The sequence below is a fragment of the Cydia amplana genome, chromosome 21 (genome assembly GCF_948474715.1).
Source record: "Cydia amplana chromosome 21, ilCydAmpl1.1, whole genome shotgun sequence".
In the NCBI taxonomy this organism is placed as follows: Eukaryota; Metazoa; Arthropoda; class Insecta; order Lepidoptera; family Tortricidae; genus Cydia; species Cydia amplana.
The window spans coordinates 6,464,204-6,484,816 of record NC_086089.1 but is presented as its reverse complement, the minus strand read 5'-3'; the positions used below and the strand labels follow the sequence as shown (position 1 = coordinate 6,484,816).

The window sequence follows — 20,613 nt, the reverse complement described above, 5'->3', positions numbered from 1 at the left end:
ATGGCGGTGGTAGGTCGTTCCAGATCTTAGACGCAGAGTATTTGAAACTGCCACGATAACCAGCTGTTCTATGTTTCGGAGCACACATTTTATTTAGAAACTTACTGCGAGTATTTCGACCGTGAATGTCTTTCATCCATTGAAACTTATTATAAAGATATTCTGGTTTTTGACTAGAAACTACATTTTTAACCATACTAGACATATGCAAGGTTCTACGTGCTGCCATCTTTAGAATTTTCCTCTCGTTAAGAAACGGTGTGATATAGGCTCGCTTTGGCACCGAGAAACAAAACCTAGTACAAGCATTTTGGACTCTTTGAATTGCATGCGCGGTTTTAGCCAGCAGACGTGGTCCATAAACGATATCGCAATAATTAAACTGTGACAACACTAGCGCCTCAACCAGAACCAGCCTCACCTCTTCCGTTAGGTAATTTCGAATACCATACAAAATTTTTAGCCTGTAAAATGCGTTTCTTATTTTTGTATTGATATGATCAATGTAGCGCATGTCACTATCTATAATCAATCCCAAGTTTTTGGCTGTATCCACTCTCTCAATCCTTTTACCATTAATCACTAATCTAGGATCAGAATTAATTATCCGACTCCGCTGTAACTTAGATCCAAATATAAGGTACTTAGTTTTTGAGGGGTTTAAAACTAGGTTATTGTTATACGCCCATTTGTATATTGCATCCAGATCCTCATTTATTTGCTCTATAGCACATTTTGTGTCTTTTGGGTCAAATGAAAAATATACCTGCGTATCGTCGGCATACAAATGAACACTACAATGCTTGAGTAGTTTGCCAAGGTCAGCAGTAAACAGAATAAAAAGCAACGGACTGAGAATCGAGCCCTGTGGTGTGCCTCTTTTGACTAGTTTTACAGTCGACCGTATCTCCTGTCCCTGACCATCCTCTGTAAGAACATACTGCTTACGATCTGTCAAATACGACATAAACCATTTCCGTGCTGATACTGACAATCCGTAGTAAGCCATTTTTGCTATTAACAATTCCTTACTGATGCAGTCAAATGCTCGTGAAAAATCAAGTAATACTAATATAGTGCATTTGCCATCGTCAGTAGCTGATATTATGTTATCCGTAACTTGGGCTAACGCGGTGGCCGTACTGTGGCCGCTACGGAACCCGGACTGTACGCTCGGTAGCATATTATTTTGTTCCACGTAGTTAGTCAGCTGCATGCAAACCGCTCTCTCAAGAACCTTTGACATGACCGGCAGGATGCTTATTGGTCGTAAGTCTTTGTGAGATTCTACAGAAGTACTTTTGGGCAGACATTTAACTCTGGCGAGCTTCCATGCCTCCGGAAATACCTTTTCAGAAATTGACATATTTATTATAGCCGTAATTATTGGCAGCGTGAGCGGCAGGGTCATACGAATCATCTGAATAGTAATTGAATCACTACCGCAGGCATTCGTTTTAATACTAGTAATTATTTTTAAAATTTGATCCTCGGAACATTTTAGAATATCAAAAGTATTGTCTCCAAACCTGTTCTTAATGAAATAACTATAAGTGTTTAGATCAAGGTGACCATTACCTGGCACATCCAAAAAGTAATCATTAATGTCATCGGGATTGTTCAGATGGTCAGGTATTATCATAACATTTTCGCTACCTAACGCTGAAGAGCGTTTTAAATGCTGCCACATTTTAATAGGCGTCTTGATATTATTGTTAACATAAAAATTAAAATAAGCTTTTTTTTCTCGTTTAATAGAACTGTTTACATAGTTACGCATTTCTTTATAGTATTTTATATGTGATTCGGTTCTGGTTGAGTTTGCTTTTACAAGTGCTTTATTACGTAAACTTATCATAAGCCTAATGTTATCAGTCAGCCAAGGATGCGGTCTCTCTTGTACACAAACTCGTTTAGCTGGTGCATGCTTATCAAACAATATTGTCAACAAACTTTCAAAACGTTTTACCATTTCATTAACATCGCCCGCCAGCAAAACGTCTGACCAAGGTACGGCATGCAGGTCACTTTGAAACTGTTGTGTATATGATATGTATAATATGTATGTATATGTATATTTGTGACCTACATGATGTTGGCCTACAGTTGCGCATTGCAAAGCATGGCTTGTCATGGACCATCCTTGACCACTGTGTACTGGAGCCTATACTATACACATTCTCCAGATACTAATGGCCGTCGTGTCCCGCGTGTGCGTCCGGTCCGGCGGCGGCGCCGGTTTTGCCCGTCTCGTGGCCCGGGGCCTGCCGGACACGGACCGTGTTCACTACTACGTGGCACTGGCTCCGGTCGCCGGATGCATCATCAGGATGCTGGACCCGAAGCTTCCACTGGAGGTATGTTAGAATTTAGAATTTAGTTAGAATTTAGATGTTGCAATAAAGAAATTTTCTAAAAGTCAAGCTTCCTATGAAGAATAATATATCTCCCATGATACCGAAAAAGACCACAACTAGACCAAGATTGTATGCATAAGCGCAACTCTCTGTTCCTTTAAATAATAATTTGTAAACTATGTATATTTTGTGCTAATAAATATTTCTTTATCTATATTTTTATATGTGTTTGTGGCAGCATTTGGAGCGGGCGACGAAGGCGCTGGTCTCCGAACCGCTTTTCCACATCGATGGCCTCGACTTCATGTTGGGGAAGTGCAAAAGAGCGGATTTCTCTTTCTACAACTGTTAGTACATATCTATCTTACGTATTCCCCTTCCCATCTTAGAGTAAATCCATTCAGAAGTTTAGAAGATTTGAGAGAATTGAACTTGTCATAAATAGAATTATGTACCTATATTACGCCCAGCCGGGTTAATACCGAAAATTTGTACGTATTCAATGGTAATTGTATTCTCTCTTTATTGAATGTGCTTGTTAAAATTGTTCTTTAACAGACCCCGACGACGTCACGGTTGAAGAGCTGAAAGCGTTAGAATCAGTGGTGGAAAAACTCCGAGCTGCCAAAACTAACTTGGTAAGGCTGCGTATAAAAGCGCGTATGCCAAATGTGATAAAACTCGTTTTGAGTGACCCGTTTTACAACACATTTAACATGTCTGCGTCTCACAGAAGTTGTCTTAGTGCTTGCCTTATTTTTTCATGTATAATTTCATCTGTGATCCTGTACTATGACTTGCAGGAGTCGTCACCAGGAGGTAGCGGCACACAATCCGAACTGCTTTGCACTATTTGCTACGCGCGACCCGCGGACACTGCCTTCATGCCATGTGGACACCATTCGTGCAGGTGAGGGCATGTACCTATAAATTTTGCTTTTGTTCACTAGCTAGGGGGCGTCATTACTTGCGTGAGGTCTTTTTTTAGGATTTTTGACGAAAAACTTTCTTGATTTTCAGAGCCTGTGTTATGCAGCACATGCTGAATAGCAAGCAGTGTTTCTTCTGTAAAGCGGAGATCGAAACAGTACGTGAAATCGAGCCGGCAAACAACTGACCCTGTAGGTACTTAGGCTTACATTAGCCAATAAGACTCTTAGCTCGATGATTAATAGTAACGTATGGCGACAAGAACAGCTCACTTCTGTTCAAAAAGAGATAGATGCGACGGTCTCACTCTGTGATTCAACCAATACGAGTAATAAAAGTTCCTTCGATACTGAAGCAATCTAAGACCATCCGTCCAGACCGGTCGAATACGCCGCAAATTCAAAGCGCATTTCTGGAGTGACCCTTTTTTTACCACTTAATATTTGACATGATACTTATTTAACTTACCTACCTTTATACTTCAACGGTATAGGTATATAATATTTAAAACTTTCTCGTTTTGAACACATATTAACTCACATTTATAGACGGGTGGGCGACCACGAACAGTGAAACCTGTGTCGAAACGTCGGTAAATAAAGGTAATAAAATAAATTTCGCGATAGACCCGTCTATAACTGTGTGGATTTAAACCGTCTATAGCCCAGATTTCTGCAGGATATTGCGGTAGCGGCCATACACGTCACATCCTCGACCCAGTCTAGACCTTTTTGTAGAATGCCCCACAGGATGTTTGTTTTCAATGTTTAGCCATATTTTGTGAGATGAATTTATAGGTCGTATTGACTAATTTTCACTTTCATTGCGCACCTACGAGATGAAACAAACCGTGCTTTATCGTGATTAAAAACCACCTGCGTATTAATCGCACTATGAGGACTTAAATGCACATTCGTCAATTTGGACGGATTTTAAAATTATACCTACCTTGTATAAATTAACCAATAGTTGAAAATAGTTGAATTTAAGAGTTAGATTCTATTTTATGATACTGTATTCGTTTTGTAATCGCTTGATTAATTTTGAATTTTGTTCATTTATTTTAAATAGTTATTTTTAATCGATTTTCAGAATAAAGTATTCAAATGAAACCATATTATTTTAAATATTCATTTACTACATTAAGTACACTTGATCATTACAAAATAGTAAAAACGTGCTATATTTATTGATTTAGGCGAGTTCTTGACAGCATTACTAGGAAAAAAATCGATATAATGATATAACTCCCTTCCTGTTAATTGACGTAGGTACTGTAAGCTTAAAATGGTACTGTACTTACTTACATACCTAAATCCATCAGTTTAAGTTGTTTACCTTAACTTATTTACAAAAGATGACATAGGAGATCAGAAGATGTTATTTGAAAACGCATACAAGTAAGTAATGCACCGCGCCGCGCTCTGTATTGTGTTGACATTATTACGAGTAAACGTTTGTCCACATTTGGTGAATGCGTCGCTAATGTCAATCGCATATCACAAGCGTAATTCGCGCACAGTTAACGAGCATTCGCGGCGTGTTTGCCAGATGTGGACACACCTTATTAATAGTCTTGTTTTTTTGGCATCGAGTAAGTAGTTGACGTGTTCACGCCACCATAAGTGTCGACACATAGCAGACATGGGTGATAATGCTGGTCTTGACAATGTATTGTATACTTGACGTTTATTCTGTTCTGAAAGATATCCCGTGTCAAAGGCACCCAAAGTTCCTTATTTGAAGGGGTACTATTTCAGCATTCTGAAGCCCCATTTAGACGGATCAAGAACTCGCTTGCTATTTTCGTTACATTGCGGTATTTGGTCGAATTCATCGTACAGTCAACAGCAATAGTTGCTAAGCGGGCGAGGTGTTCAAAAGGATCTTGGCGCGACTTTTGTTAACAGAATAAGAGCGCGTCAAGGTAATTTTGAACTCCTCGCCCGCTTAAGAACTTTTGCTGCTGACTGTACTCTGTAGTCTGTAGTTACCAATGTATCGAATATTGCATGCAAGTTTTTCAACCGTTTAAATGGTAAAAAAGTAAAGAATTCGTGGTTCTTCCACCGCGCGAGGTAAGTTACGTTGTCTATGGTCCATAGCTGTGAGTTTACGGTCCCTTGTTCAGTCCTTGGGGGTACGCGTAAAACGCGGCTGTGGGGCAATCGCAGGAGCCCCGCGGTCCAGGCACCCCCCGAGGGCCCATAGCCCCTGTAAAACAATTTACAATATTGGTGTTATTTGTTAATATCATCCGATAGTCAATAGAAAAACAAACAGCAAGTAGCAGAACTGATAATGTCCGCTACTTCACGCTAGATGTCGACTACTAAATAACTCGCGTATTGGTAAGAAAACTGATGTATGGAGTTACCACTCTTTCTTTGTAAGAAATATAAGTATTTCTCTATGGTTAGTACAGTAGGTAGTTAATTAGCACTCCCTAAAACCTATAAAACGACACCCATGACGACTTTTAGGACAAAGTGCACGGCAGACATGTTGGATTCCGAAATAGTCATCAAGCAGAGTACATTTTATTTTATTTTATAGTTGTTATCAAAGAGTTAAATAAATTAATGTTATTATTAATGATAGGAATGGGTTAGTGTTAGAAACGTCTCGAATTTGACAACTGAAGTGATGTTGCTGTACAGATGTAGTGAAATGTAATACTTGCTCAGTTTCTGTAGGTATTATGTACCTACTTTTTGTACTAGGACTGACTGAAGTAAGTACCATGACAAATACGAACATTTTCGAAAAAATACGATACGAATGGATTATTCTACCTATACGGTCCCACCAAATCTCCTCAGCGCCATCTACTTCAGCTATCAAACTCGGGTGCATGATTTTTAGGGTTCCGTACCCATAGGGTAAAAACGGGACCCTATTACTAAGACTCCGCTGTCCGTCCGTCTGTCACCAGGCTGTACCTCACGAACTGTGATAGCTAGACAGTTGAAATTTTCACAGATGATGTATTTCTGTTGCCGCTATAACAACAAATACTAAAAACAGAATAAAATAAAGATTTAAGTGGGGCTCCCATACAACAAACGTGATTTTTGACCGAAGTTAAGCAACGTCGCGGGGTCAGTACTTGGATGGGTGACCGTTTTTTTGCTTGTTTTGCTCTATTTTTTGTTGATGGTGCGGAACCCTCCGTGCGCGAGTCCGACTCGCACTTGGCCGGTTTTTTCTTAGACGTTACTCATCTTAAACAGTCAATGAATCTTCTTCATTAGTATTAAATTTACCCTATAAAAAGTAAAAAAATAATGACGATATTCTCTGACCTTCCCTGCCAGCCTCTCCCCTGTCTCCTGTTCGTCCAGCGGGGCCAGGTGGGCCAATAGGACCTGAATAAAAAAAACTTTTCAATAACTTCTTATCTACGACAAGATAACGGACAGCTAAGAAAATTTAAATTCAATTCTGAATACAAAAATTCCAGACCTAGTCAAATGACAATCGTTTACCTGTAGAAAACTGGTCAATTTTTTTTGCCAATTTACAATCGGGTACCCATAGAATAGTACATTACTGCAGACGCCGGGAAAGAAGGGCTTGCCGGGTGAGTAGGTATAGCCGGCCGACCGTAGGGAGGCCGGATAGTGATACGAAGTCGGCAAGACCTTTTCACGGCTAGGCATGTATAGTGCTTTTCTCAAACATATGCAATGAAATAAAAAAATTCACCACTCAAAAAAAAACAAATTATAAATATCAACCACATATAGCTACACGACAAAAGTTTTTTAATTTTCCTTCCAATCCTGCCATAATGACTTTTTTTTTACGGAAGTCGTCCGTATTTCGCGTGTGTAGTGTTCGAATAGACCCTATTAGGGCCATTATACACAACCTGATAACAAGAATCTCAATTTCAATAAATAAAATAAATGCAGAGGATTTTAAATATTGTGTATGGTCTCTGGTGACTTATGTATAGACAAGATTTTAAATTTATTCATCAACACATTGAATCATACAGATTCGTATTCTTAATATCAGTACGTTCGTGTATAACAGGCGTTAACACGGATATTTTGGTCCGATAACCATTCATTCACTAAAAATATATAAAAAATATATAATTCGGCTGTTTAGTCTGTTCATGGACACAGACCCCATGTTTACATTAGAATTAAAAAAAAATTACTTCCCGGCCTAGGCCTTCAATTTCGTATGAAATTCCTTTACAGTTCTCTGGAGTTGAGTTGCTCCGCCCTAAACGTGATACTTCGAAGCCTGATATAACGCCCGGAGCGACGACATTTCATTGCATGTTTGAGAAAAAATATTAATGTTATGGCTTGTATGTACCCCTTCGTCCCCCTATCTCCTTTATTTCTTGTCAAAGATGCGTTAAAATATTCTTAAAAAAAACACAACCGACCGGCAATCCCCCTCGGGCCGTCCTGGCCTGGTAGACCACGTCCCTCCGCCCCCCTCTCGCCTTTGTCGCCCTTGTCGCCGCGAGGCCCAGACTCGCCCGGCCTGCCGGGGCCGCCGACCTCGCCGGGGTACCCGCGAGGCCCGGTCTCTCCAGGCTCACCTCGGGCACCTATGACAATAATTCATTATTTTATTAATTCAATGTGTTTTTAATATAGACAGCAATCGACATAGGTATTTTTTCTAATATAAAAAAATTCAAATCTAAAATGCCAGTTGGGGGGTCAAAAATACAATTTTACATAGAGCGTAGCCAGCATCTTAGGTATAACCTACCTGGAGGGGTGCATTAAAAATGGTTTATTTCTACGTATGTAGTTACCTGATTTGTGGCATAGTTTACACAAGAGCACAAAACTTTCAGTGTAGTCCGAAGCAAGATCGTGTCTTAATCATAAACCTAGGGGCCGATTTTTGAATTTCTACCACTCGATTTCGTGTATTTCATTCAATAATATCTCCACTACTACGCATTTAAATTCTACTAATAGTCAATACCACTAGATTCCAAATTTCTAACGCTCGTATTTCAAAAATCAGCATTTCGCCGTTTTCCCCCGATTTTCGAGTGACGAAATCGAGCGATAGAAATTCAAAAATCGGACCCCTAACGGTATCGACGATGTTAACAAACCCCTAATGACTATGATAAGGGTAGTGGTAAGTGGTAACTTACCAGGTGCACCAGCAATTCCAGGTTTTCCAGGTAGTCCCCTCTTACCCACCCCCGGAGGTCCAGGGGGACCTGCTAGCCCTTGCGTCCATTCCTTAAGACGATCTGGAATTATAAATACATATATTTTTTCTGACGATTTAATGGCAAATGCTTGTATTTTTATTGAATTTTATTTACATTTAAAATCAATGGTAGAAATTTGAAAATTTCGGTAATTTATTAAAGTGGAAAGATTTGCTGGCTATGGATGAGGTCTTGGTGGCTCAGATGGCAGAGCGCTGGAGTATCGATCCAGAGGCCGTGAGTTCAAGTCTCACCCTAGACAGTAATTTTTCCACTTTTAAATTTATTCTAAGCTTAAATCAAATACCTCTTATAAGGGCTTCACAAATATTTCTTACTTCACTTTCAGATATTGTCGGTGCCTGAAAAAAAAATAGTTTCTACTTATCTAGTTACCTTGAGCCCTAAACAAATTTTAATTTCTCCATATACAGAAACTAGCGAACCACCGCGGCTTTACATGGGTTCACAAATCATACATAAACCTTCCTCTTGAATCACTCTATCTATTAAAAAAAACGCATCAAAATCCGTTGCGTGGTTTTAAAGATCTAAGCATACATAGGGACAGACAGACAGCGGGAAGCGACTTTGTTTTATACTACCTATCTTCTTCTTCTTCCTCGCGTTATCCCGGCATTTTTGCCACGGCTCATGGGAGCCTGGGGTCCGCTTGACAACTAATCCCATGATTTGACGTAGGCACTAGTTTTTACGAAAGCGACTGCCATCTGACCTTCCAACCCAGAGGGGAAACTAGGCCTTATTAGGATTAGTTCGGCTTCCTCAGGATGTTTTCCTTCCCCGAAAAGCAACTGGTAAATATCAAATGATATTTCATACATAAGTTCCGAAAAACTCATTGGTACGAGCCGGGGTTTGAACCCGCGACCTCCGGATTAAAAGTCGCACGCTCTTACCGCTAGCCCATCAGCGCTTTTTAACTACGAGGGCTGTTTGATAAGTACCCGTTTTCCAAATGTATTAATATCACGGGCCGAAAATATGTATACAATCGTTTTAAGCCATTTTTCAGAGGTGGGAAAATTTAAAAAAAAAACAGCATTCTTTTGTTTTTTTCTCATTTGACAGCGATTCAGTGAAAGCGTGAACTTAAAATTGTGAAAATGGAGAAAGAGCAGTATCGGTCTGTAATTAGATTCTTGTTTTTGGAAGGAAAAACATGTGATGAAATAAAAGTAAGAATGCAAGCGGTTTACCATGAATGTGCTCCTTCTATGACAACCGTCAGATACTGGTTTAACGAGTTTAAGCGGGGGAGAACAACCGTCTTTGATGAGGATCGCCCAGGCCGCCCAATTGAGGTGACTACAGACGATATGGTTAAGAAAATTGAAAATATCGTTTTAGCCGACCGCCGAATTGAACTTCGAGAAATCGTTGATGCTGTAAATGTTCCAATCGAGCGGGTACAAAACATATTAGAAGAAAAATTGGGTATGAAGACAGTATCGGCGAGGTGGGTGCCGCGTTTACTCACGGAGGAGCAAAAACGGAACCGACTGACTACTTCGGAGCAATGTTTGGCCGTGTTCAAACGTAACCCGAAGGAGTTTCTGCGTCGTTTCGTGACCGTAGACGAAACGTGGGTCACCACTACCCCCCGGAAATGAAAGGGCAGTCGAAGCAGTGGATTTTACCGGGTGAACCTGCGCGAAAGATAGCAAAAATCGTTCCATCGGCTGGAAAGGTCATGGCGACCGTTTTTTGGGATTCGCAGGGTATTATACATATTGAGTTCTTAGAAAAGGGGAAAACGATAACAGGGCAGTACTATGCCAATTTATTGGATGAATTTGACGCTGGGTTGAAGGACAAACGACCCCATTTAAAAAATAAAAAAGTACTGTCTCATCACGACAACCCACCAGCTCATTCGTCTAGAGTTGTGATGGCTAAATTAACACAATTACGCTACGCCCTATTGCCTTACCCCCCGTATCCTCCAGATTTGACCCCATGCGATTTATTTTTGTTTCCCAACCTGAAAAAATGGCTCGGTGGTAAGCGATTTGGATCAAATGACGAAGTCATTGCCGCCACAGAGGCCTATTTTAATGACTTTCCGAAATCATACTTTTTGGATGGTTTATTGAAGCTTGAATATAGGTGGAACAAGTGTATAGAGTTAAAAGGAGACTATGAAGAAAAATAAATGCATATAAACAAAAACAACTGATTATTTTTTTCATAAACGGGTACTTATCAAACAGCCCTCGTACCTATGTAGTCATGATATATTTCATAGTTTCGAGTAGTATTATTACTTGCGATATCAAACTGTGTGGCGCCGGAATACCAGGTGGCCCTCTCTGCCCCGGTGTGCCCGGTGTGCCATCTATTCCTGGAGTGCCGGGTACACCTGGCACGCCTTGTTCACCTTTCTGTAAAAAGGAGTTTTCTTAATACTTGGTCACTAATGGTCAATCTGAAAAAGTTCTAAATGAATCAAACAAAAAACTACGTTTATAAAGGGGCCCACTGAATAACAGTCCGGCGGACGGTATCGGCCTGTCAGTTAGAACAAAAATTTGACAGTTCCGAACAACTGACAGGCCGATACCATCCGGCGGACTGTTAATCAGTGGGCCCCTTAACTGACCGGCTTTAAGGCGTTCTGTGCAATCACTGGTTCTGAAGCTTTACAGTTGTGTTTATAGAACTATGAAATTGAAGCGAGAAGTTAACGTTCTCGTTGGAATCATGAGAGATGGCAGCACCTGCTTTAAGGGATGTGGCAATGCCGAAATAGGTCACAAGATGGCAGACCTTCCAACGCACACGGTTCCTATTTCCTATTCAAGAGATACAGACTCTGAACCCGAGTTTAATTTAGTAGTCCTTACCTGACCAGAGGTTCCTGGTGGTCCAGGAACAGTGGTGCCCTGGGCAGCGTTGGAACCCGGTGGGCCTGGTAGGCCAGGCAGGCCGCGGAGGCCTTCTCGACCCTGATGGTAACATTTAACATTTGACTGAGCTCTAAGATAAGACATAATATGAATATAAAACTAAAATTAACTACAACTAATAACTAAAGCTAAAAAATTCAAAATACCTATCAAAATTTTGCGCCCTTGATAAGGTGCCCATCACGCAGGCAGCGTTCCCGCGCTGGATTGCTATGGCCAATCTTTGCGCGAGAAAGCTGCCTGCGCGAGGGTCACCTGTGGCCTGCCTTAGGCGTTTGCTGAGCGCCTTGTGGAGCCCCCGAGCCCCCCTACCCCACGGACCTAGTGTCATTAAAGACACCTAGACATGATTGTAACACATATTATCCAGTAAATACACGAGACACTTAAAATTTTGCGTGACAAAAAATATGTCCTAAATGTATTTTAAACAATTAAAGAAGAAGGAGGTTGGCAATTCCGTAAATTTTTATCTTTTTCGTATTTCTGTAATGTATGGTAAAACATAACAGTCCGCAAAACATTCTGAGAAGCCCGGTTAGGACCGACGATGAAGGATTAAAGTTTTTTTTACGTAATATTAGTACCTGTGCTCCATCTTGACCTCGTTCACCACGAGGCCCGCCTGGCCCCGGGAGGCCTATCACACCTGGGGGTCCCGGAACACCTGCAGGGCCCTGTGGCCCTTGTGGACCCTGAAATAAAGATAAATCATAATCGTAGGTGTGGCGAGCGGATGTTCTCAGGGTGACTTAAAAAAGTCATTGATGTTAAAAGCTTATTACAGAGTCGAGGACTACTTGACAGACAAACATGCATGGTCCAAACCAGAAACTAACTAATAAAAAGTAGTAGCAATTAAAAACATTGTATTATGTATAGAGTTATAGGTGACACAGCTCAGGTAAGCAGGAAAGCACATCAAATATTATATGTTGGTAATTAATAATAATCAATCAGATTTATATAATATGTTTTCCCATTTCTTTTAATAACTTTATTTTCTTTTCCTTTTGTAAGAATTTGATATGTTTTCTGAAAGAGCTACGATTTTGTATGATTCCATGTACATATGTATATTTTCTAAATCAAATTTCTATTACACCTTATGTGTATAATTGCATGAATTCTATAGTAATTTAAATTGTATTTTTTTCCCTTATTTTCTCGTAATGCATGTTAATTATAAGATGTAATTATTTTTGAAAAGATGTGTCCCGCCGAGTTTGTTGCCGGTCCCATATTGGGATACCCTCCTCCAATTGAGGGGGGATTTAAATCTTCTCGGGGCAGAGGTGTAGGGTTGGAGCCGGTCTACCTAGCTTTATTTGACGTTCATAAGCGCATTGTAATTATGCCTACTTGAATAAACTATCTTTTATCTTATCTTATCTTTATCTTTACGCGCTCCGTAGCGGAGTTCTCTCTCTATTTCTCTTCTTCCTCGCTTTGTCCCGGCATTTTGCCACGGCAACTAATCCCAGTAATTGACGTGGGCACTAGTTTTTACGAAAGCGACTGCCGTCTGACCTTCCAACCCAGAGGGTAAACTAGGCCCGTATTGGGATTAGTCCGGTTTCCTCACGATGTTTTCCTTCACCGAAAAGCGACTGGTAAATATCAAATGATATTTCGTACATAAGTTTCGAAAAACTCATTGGTACGAGCCGGGGTTCGAACCCGCGCCGGATTGCAAGTCGCACGCTCTTACCGCTAGGCCACCAGCGCTACACTCTCTATCACTCTTCCATATTAGTGCAACAGAGCCAGTTGCGTTTCGTTCGCTACGGAGCGTTAATGATTGCCATGGCATCTTGTCTACGCACCCAGAGCAGACAAGGCGAGAATAAAGTCGAAAAAAGAGGAAAATATCGAGAAAAGCGGGCAATGTTTTAGTGTTTTACAGTATATTCAGAACACTGTACCGTGGCACCATTTGCCCCGGGGGCGCCGGCGGGTCCCGGGCTCCCGTCCTGACCCCGTCTACCGGGGACTCCTCTTTCACCTTTTGCACCTGTAAATAATCAATAGGTACATTATATAATTCTTTAATTTTAATAAACACTTAGTGTAAGGCCTGAGTGGACGCTCGGAGCGGAGCGTTCGGCGGGGCGTGCAGCGTGGCTGTGGGCTCACGCGTGATGTGAGCAGCGTGTACTAAGGCCGCTCCTATACGTGCGCATTTGTTTAACATGCACGCCGCACGCCCCGCCCCGCTGCACGCACAACTCGAGCGTCCACTCAGGCCTTCCACTTACACACTGAAAATTTAAATACAAATATTTTGTTGATCGTGTTCATAATATTTTTAATTTAAACTCTGTATCTATAGAGCCTTACTTTCATGACTTTTTTTTTAATTTGTAGAGCGACGATTTCAATGTTAAAAAAAAACACGCAATTTTTGGACTTTCGAAGTTTTTATATCCGACAATATTAACTCGGTGAGCACAAAAATTATTAAGATCCTTATTCTTTACAGGTACTTAGATGGCCTTACGATCATCATCAATGTGATAACCGCATTACTACCTAATATCACTTATTACCTAATATCACTGTATGTATATACAGTACAGTACAGTAGGTATATACAGTGTATTACAATTCTATGTTTTCATTTACTATAAAATATCCTACCTTGCAGTATTGAAGCGTTGATATTCGCAGCGGTGCCTGGAGGGCCAGGGTGCCCTGGGAACCCACGCGGCCCCTCAGGCCCCGGCGAGCCTCGTTTACCCTGTGGCAGGCATAATACATATATGTTACGTTATTTACTACTATATCGCGCTCACTCTCATCTCGTTTATCTCTTGATTTTTTGATGCCGTGACGGTCTCGTCATAAAAAAATGTTAAGAAACACTGCTCTATTATGAGACCAAAGAGCTAATTGTATGAAAATAAGGACGTGTACAGCTAGTATTGTTTTATTATTTAGGGCTGAATTAGACGGCGCGCGAACTCGCATGCCATTTTAGTTACATTGCGGACTGGTGGTTACGTCCAATTCAACCGACCGATCAAACCCCGCAATGTAATGAAACACATGAGAGTTCTCGCATCGTCTAAATGAGCCCTTATACTGTTAGTTAAACATAGATGTGTCTAAAAGGCGCTTTGGACGTAATATGGGGAAAATAAGAAACTATTAACTTACATCTCTGCCCGGGTCCCCTGGAAGACCGCCTAGGCCCGTGAGGCCTGCTTCACCTGGCTCACCTAAAATAAGGTTAAAATTAGAATATATTTTTCATGAATAACAAATTGAAGCACTGATTAAACGTATAATTCAAATTATATAGCTATGGACAGCAGCACGTTTCGCCCTCAAAATTTAACTGTAATGATGTTTAAAGACTTAGGGTTTAAATAGTAAATAGATAACTATTAAGCTACCCGTTTCAAATTTAACCGGTTACCCAATATCAGTGAGATTCAATTTAGAAAGAGGTGGAATGTGCTAGTTCTTTACACCAAACGCAAACGGCCTTGGATGGTAGATACCTTTCTGTCCCGTGTCTCCCCTGTCACCTTTTCGACCCGACTTTCCCGGTTTTCCGGGTGGTCCAGCCACGCCTACGGTCCCCTGAAAATATTCAGGTAATAGTTATATGTGGCTTTAGATCAGAGAAGGGTAACGTTTCATGACGGTAACGGAATATACAGTACGAAAAATTGTATTGCAATTTTTAGACACTGTTTTTACATGTCCAAATAATGAAACAGTTCGTTCAAATCAATCTTGTTTAACCTTTTGACCGCCATGACTATTGGATATAACAGGTAATAGTAAACTTTATTAAAATGTATTAAGGTTAATTTTATATTGTATAACCATTGTCGGCTACGGCTGGCTTTAGAATCAACAATCCTTGGCCTTAAAGACAGCAAATTCGGACTCACGGTTGTTACTTCCCCCGGTGGTCCCCGCTCGCCCCTCTCGCCTTGGGGCCCCGGGAGCCCTGGGGGACCCATAGGCCCCTCAAGGCCACGTACACCCTGTGAACATATTTCAATACAATACAAATACTTTTTGCACAGTTTGCACACCTCAATAAATGAAAACATTACAGCAACAAAATTAGAGCTAAATAACAGGAGGTATTATTGCATAGTTCTTGTATCTTTTTTAATCTCTTAGGGCCACTTGCACCATTCCACTAGCCCGGGGTTAACCGGTTAAACCTGGAGTTACCATGGTAACCAGTACAATTTGACACTGGGTTAACGGTTTAACCGGTTAACCCCGGATTAGTGGATTGGTGCAAGTGTGTGTCTTTAAATTCGTGTACGTATAAAATAATCTTTTAGTACTCACGGGTAGACCTGTAAAGCCTCTGATTCCCGGTTCTCCCGGTGGCCCAGATGGACCCATTGGACCCTGAAAACATATGAAAACATAATAATAGCGTAAGTCATCAAAATGGCAAGATAAATTGCTAAATTAGAAAATTGTCCACCACAAAGTAAATAGACATACAGAAAATAAATAATTACATATAAAAAATAGGTAGGTAACAACATAATTTTCGCTCCAATAACGAAAAAAAAACAACTCACCGGCGGGCAGGATTGGTTACAGGTGTTGAGAGCAGGAAATTCTATCCTATCAGCTCCGGCTTCAAACTGAAAGAATCGCTAAATAATTTCCAATTAATATTATTACTAAGGTACTTAAATAAATGTTTGTATCGATTAGCTGTTTCCCGCGACTTAGTACAGTCGACGTCAAAAATGTGTTTTGCACCTTACTCCTTTGCAATAAGGCGAAAAATGTAAACATATCTTTGAGGTCGATATCATTGGCGTGGATTTATATGTTGCTTGTGTGTAATCATTCAACTCGCTAATAGACATATATACTCACTGGAGAAGCGGTAGACACTATGGGTGCTGGTTCATCCTGTTGAAAAATAAAATCTATTTCACAAAATTTCTAACATGCCTGCGGGGCTATTAGCACAGTTGTGCTTGACGAGTAGTTACTCATCAAATCACAGCGAGAGAGAACCTGTCTATTACACATAAAACGTACTTACTAATTAAATTAAAAAGAAGGGGTTAATTACATCTTACATCATTTTTCAGGGACAGGGAAAAGTATGTGCTGTTTCCCTGATATCACATTCAGCGAGATAATTATTAGAAAGAATCCAGCAAAATATAGGTATGTAATTAAATTTGTATGTAAATGTCTACCTACAAGGGCTACTAGCGAGATGTGAATACATAATGTTAAATTAAATTAATATTTTTAAAGTTTAGATTAGACTAGTTTCGTTTCTTCCCGGCCTTTTGGGCACCAGAATGTTTAAAGGAAACTTAACTTTATTATTTTTAATTAAGATTTAATCTCCAATAATCATAAATTTGAAGATGTGGCCGTATTGCAGGCAGGCAGCGAGTTGGGGATTCAAATAGAACAACAAGCAAAACTTACGATTTCTTCGCAGCTGTCTTTGGCCAGATTGTACCGGCTACAGTACATGGACAACCATTGGAGATCTACCTGAAAATATAAATACAGCAATCCAGTTTTCAATGTCAAACTTATTCGGTCTGTAGGTACCTCTAGCATCTGGCGGTCCTAATACTAATAGCTCCGATATAAATCATCATTACATAGTATAAAACAAAGTCGCTTCCCGCTGTCTGTCTGTCCCTATGTATGCTTAGATCTTTAAAACTACGCAACGGATTTTGATGCGGTTTTTTTAATAGATAGAGTGATTCGAAAGGAAGGTTTATGTATAATTTGTTAACCCGTGCGAAGCCGGGGCGGATCGCTAGTTATTAAATAAAACAGATTTTAAAACAAAACCGTCACATGGTTACACAATAATTATTTAATAACGAAACGGCCAAGCCACATATTTTGACTAAGGTGTAGAGTTTGTGAAGTTAGGGCTTGTAGAGTTAGGTGTGAGCCATATAGCATAAAAAAAAGACGAGCGCTTCGAGAAAAGGTAGGTAGTGCCCTTGCTCTTCGCTTGGCTCGTCTTGAGGGCAGTACCGTGCCCCAGGTCAATAAGATTAATAGTAGATAATGATTTAAGCAATTAAGTCTACCCACCCTGTCAGGCGGTCTAGCATGAGTTGCGTTCTCGCGCGCGACTCCATACATCTGGCGCGACTTCAAGTTATGGACTCGCGCGCGAGAACGCAAGTTGTGCTAGACCGCCAGCACTGTACATATATAATGGAGCTCTTTAAACTTGTACGGCGATATCCTGGCATATATCCGCTTAAGTGTAAGGCCTGAGTGGACGCTTGAAGCGGAGCGTTCGGCGGGGCGTGCAGCGTGGCTGTGGGCTCACGCGTGATGTGAGCAGCGTGCACTAAGGCCGCTCCTATACGTTTGCATTTGTTTAACATGCACGCCGCACGCCCCGCCCCGCTGCACGCCCAACTCGAGCGTCCACTCAGGCCTTACACTAAGACCAATTTTAATAGTGATAGGCTCAATAAAATATTTGCTCATGACGTTCAGGCTCCTGTTGCGAAAACAGCAATGTTCTTGAGATGCCATAGGCATGTTGCGGCAAACATTTACAACGCCTTACCGACTGAAATTATATCTCTCTCGCCTACTAAATTCTTCCCTAGTCTAAAGAAATATCTTATTGAGCTCCGTATAGCCTTAATGAGTACTTTATAAAACTTAATGTAAGATAGAATGAATTGCATGCTAGCTAATATTGAAAATATTGTATTTTAATTTGATTTAATTTATGCTACACTGATCTGGTAAAATTGTATTGAGACAATACGACATGTAAAATGGTACCGTCTTATGTAAACATACAATTTATGGCAAATAAATAAATGAAATACTCACAGCAGCCGGCGTGCCATCTTCGTGCGCCATGATTGACAGTGTGGTGGCATTTCTCAAGTTGTGGCTCGTAATGTTCTGTGGTACCAGCTGAAAACAATTGACAATATTCCAGTTAGAATGCGATAAGTGACACAAGCATTACGTTCGTGATCGAAACAGATTCGAACAAATACCAACTTGGTCTCACCAAGAACGTAATGTCACTATTGAATGATCAGATCAGACCCGCTATCATGGTCGCATTTTTATCACCTGTCATGCCATGCGTCACTTTCGCACTTACATATTTGTTAGAACGTGACAACCATGGCGACAAATGATAAAGAGCCGGCCATCTTATTAGCCCTAGTTAAGACGAAACAGGAGCTGAGATTTAAATATTTTAGGTAAATATACCCGCCTCGCTAACGGAAGCGGCTCCTAAAACTAGTTCGATAAGGACAAGGCGAAAAATCCTGCGTAAAATTCTCAAAAATCGAGGTTTCGTACTCGACTGTTTCCTCTTCCAAAACTTAACCAATCGTAACCAAATTTGGAAATCTAAATTATTATGAAATTATCTGTGTCGGACCGTTTTGCTTTTTTGGCTAATTGATATCAGTTTTGAATACCACGCCTCTCATTGCGGCATAGTCAATTAGGCCATTTTGGCCATTTTTGAAGGGCTCTAGCGCCTAAAAACAAAAATATCAAAAAAAGCAAAACGGTCCGACACAGATATTGACAATATTAATCTATGTTGAAAAAATCATTGCTCTAGCTTCAAAACCCACGGAGGAAACAGTCGTGTACGTTTGTATGGAGAAATGACCACTCCTGTTGGCTCTTAATTGTTTAAAATAATAGAAGAAAGTGCACTTCTGTTTGGTTTCGATCTATTCCAAAATTAGAATTTTAGAGCAACTACTGCTGTTGATTGTACACAAAACATACCTCCTCACAATCGACCGCCACATGTACCGTATCATTGGTGACAGCTACGTGCAGCTTATGCCATCCTGGTCTGAACAACTAAAACAAAACAAAATACGTTAGGGCTTCAACAATCTAAAAATACGCAAGCATGCGAGTGTTGAAAGTACCTTAATGGACAAAAAGACTGGAAAGTTGTAATCAAAGTCCAAGAGTATTTCCACAATACTCTAATCGTTCAGAATTTTTCATAAGCAAAGATCAGTCTAGTTCCTAGCCCAGCTACCTAATATTTCAATGCGAAGCAGCAAAGTTTAAGAGAATTAAATACTCTTCACAACTCGCACAACGGGCATTGATTTGGCTATCAATATAGGTAGGTTCTCGATGTCACCTTCCCGCAATAATTTGCGGCCTTTTAGTGAGATTTTTAATACCATTTGATGGAATTAATTTACATTACCTTCTCACAATCGAAGATCAGTCTAGTTCCCTCCACAAGCACAGCTAACTTCTCAATACGAGGGAGCAAGGTCAGAGAGAACTGAAGGGTCTTAGTGGCCCGTACAATCATCCAAGGCCTAATCTGGCTTCTTGCATTGAAGGTGGCTACCACGCTGAACTGATCGGGAAGGCCGGATGGGAAGACATTTCTGAAAGCCGATTATTTTAGCTCATTACATCAAACTAGAACCTATAGAAGTCTGACTTGAGTTAAACAATTACCCCACATTGGGCGCGACTCAACTGTACAGAGGGGTTACCGGGGCAACTCGTGTCGATTTAAAACACTCCCTTCGGTCGTGTTTTATTTTATCGCCACTCGTTTCGAATTTCCTCATTTTCGCACTTGTATCGAAAATAACTAATTTAACACTTATTTATTGCAGACTCTACGTACAACTTATTAGCTCCAAAGAATTAAAAACTCAAGTTCCTCTTAATATACATATTCACTGATATCAGTGCGAAAACCTACCTTAAAGGTATAGTCAAATTAGCCCCATCACTGATCCTATAGGCCCTCTGCATATCCTGGGACCCTCGGACCTGAGTGACTCCTGTGGTATTGGGCCCGTCCAGCTGGTACACGGCTATGAGATCTATGCCTTGAAGGTCTACGTCTCCTGGTCTTGGCGAGGAGCAGCGGAGGGGGAGGTAGATGGGGTATGGGGCTTGGGTCGTGAAGTTCTCTGAAAAAATATAGCTGCTTAAAGTTAAATATAAAGGGTAACAAAAACTATACTTGGTCAACCAGATCTTGACAGTAGAAAAAGGCGGCAAATTTGAAAAATGTAGGCGCGAAGGGATATCGTCCCATAGAATATTTGAATTTCGCGCCTTTCTTTACTGACAAGATTTGGTTGACCAGCTATAGCCTTCATTAATTTAAGGGGGGATTTAAATCTTCTCGACACAGAGGTGTAGGGTTAGAGCC

The 20,613-nt window shown here is 40.6% G+C and overlaps 2 protein-coding genes across 2 annotated transcripts in view; one reads left to right on the top strand and one right to left on the bottom strand.

Annotated features, from left to right (window-relative positions):
• The window catches only part of LOC134657796 (E3 ubiquitin-protein ligase RNF123-like), a 36,315-nt gene extending 32,803 nt beyond the window's left edge, over positions 1-3,512 (top strand). The window contains exons 32-36 of the mRNA XM_063513349.1: positions 2,187-2,357; positions 2,596-2,704; positions 2,916-2,995; positions 3,161-3,267; positions 3,378-3,512. Of these exons, the coding sequence (XP_063369419.1) occupies positions 2,187-2,357; positions 2,596-2,704; positions 2,916-2,995; positions 3,161-3,267; positions 3,378-3,474 (564 nt within the window). The 3' untranslated portion in view covers positions 3,475-3,512. The remainder of the gene's footprint in view (positions 1-2,186; positions 2,358-2,595; positions 2,705-2,915; positions 2,996-3,160; positions 3,268-3,377) is intronic.
• Positions 3,513-5,390: 1,878 nt separating this feature from the next.
• LOC134657806 (collagen alpha-1(I) chain-like) lies at positions 5,391-20,343 on the bottom strand. Its single transcript, XM_063513372.1, has 21 exons — positions 20,155-20,343; positions 19,639-19,828; positions 19,197-19,274; positions 18,264-18,350; positions 16,866-16,934; positions 16,293-16,328; positions 15,986-16,051; positions 15,744-15,806; positions 15,329-15,424; positions 14,930-15,011; positions 14,583-14,644; positions 14,064-14,163; positions 13,349-13,437; positions 12,011-12,118; positions 11,361-11,462; positions 10,782-10,898; positions 8,801-8,855; positions 8,431-8,532; positions 7,696-7,863; positions 6,593-6,655; positions 5,391-5,501 (listed from the first exon to the last, which is right to left on the bottom strand). The coding sequence occupies exons 1-21, from the start codon at positions 20,205-20,207 to the stop codon at positions 5,401-5,403; spliced, it is 1,887 nt and encodes a 628-aa protein (XP_063369442.1). The 5' UTR covers positions 20,208-20,343; the 3' UTR covers positions 5,391-5,400.
• Positions 20,344-20,613: the final 270 nt, after the last annotated feature.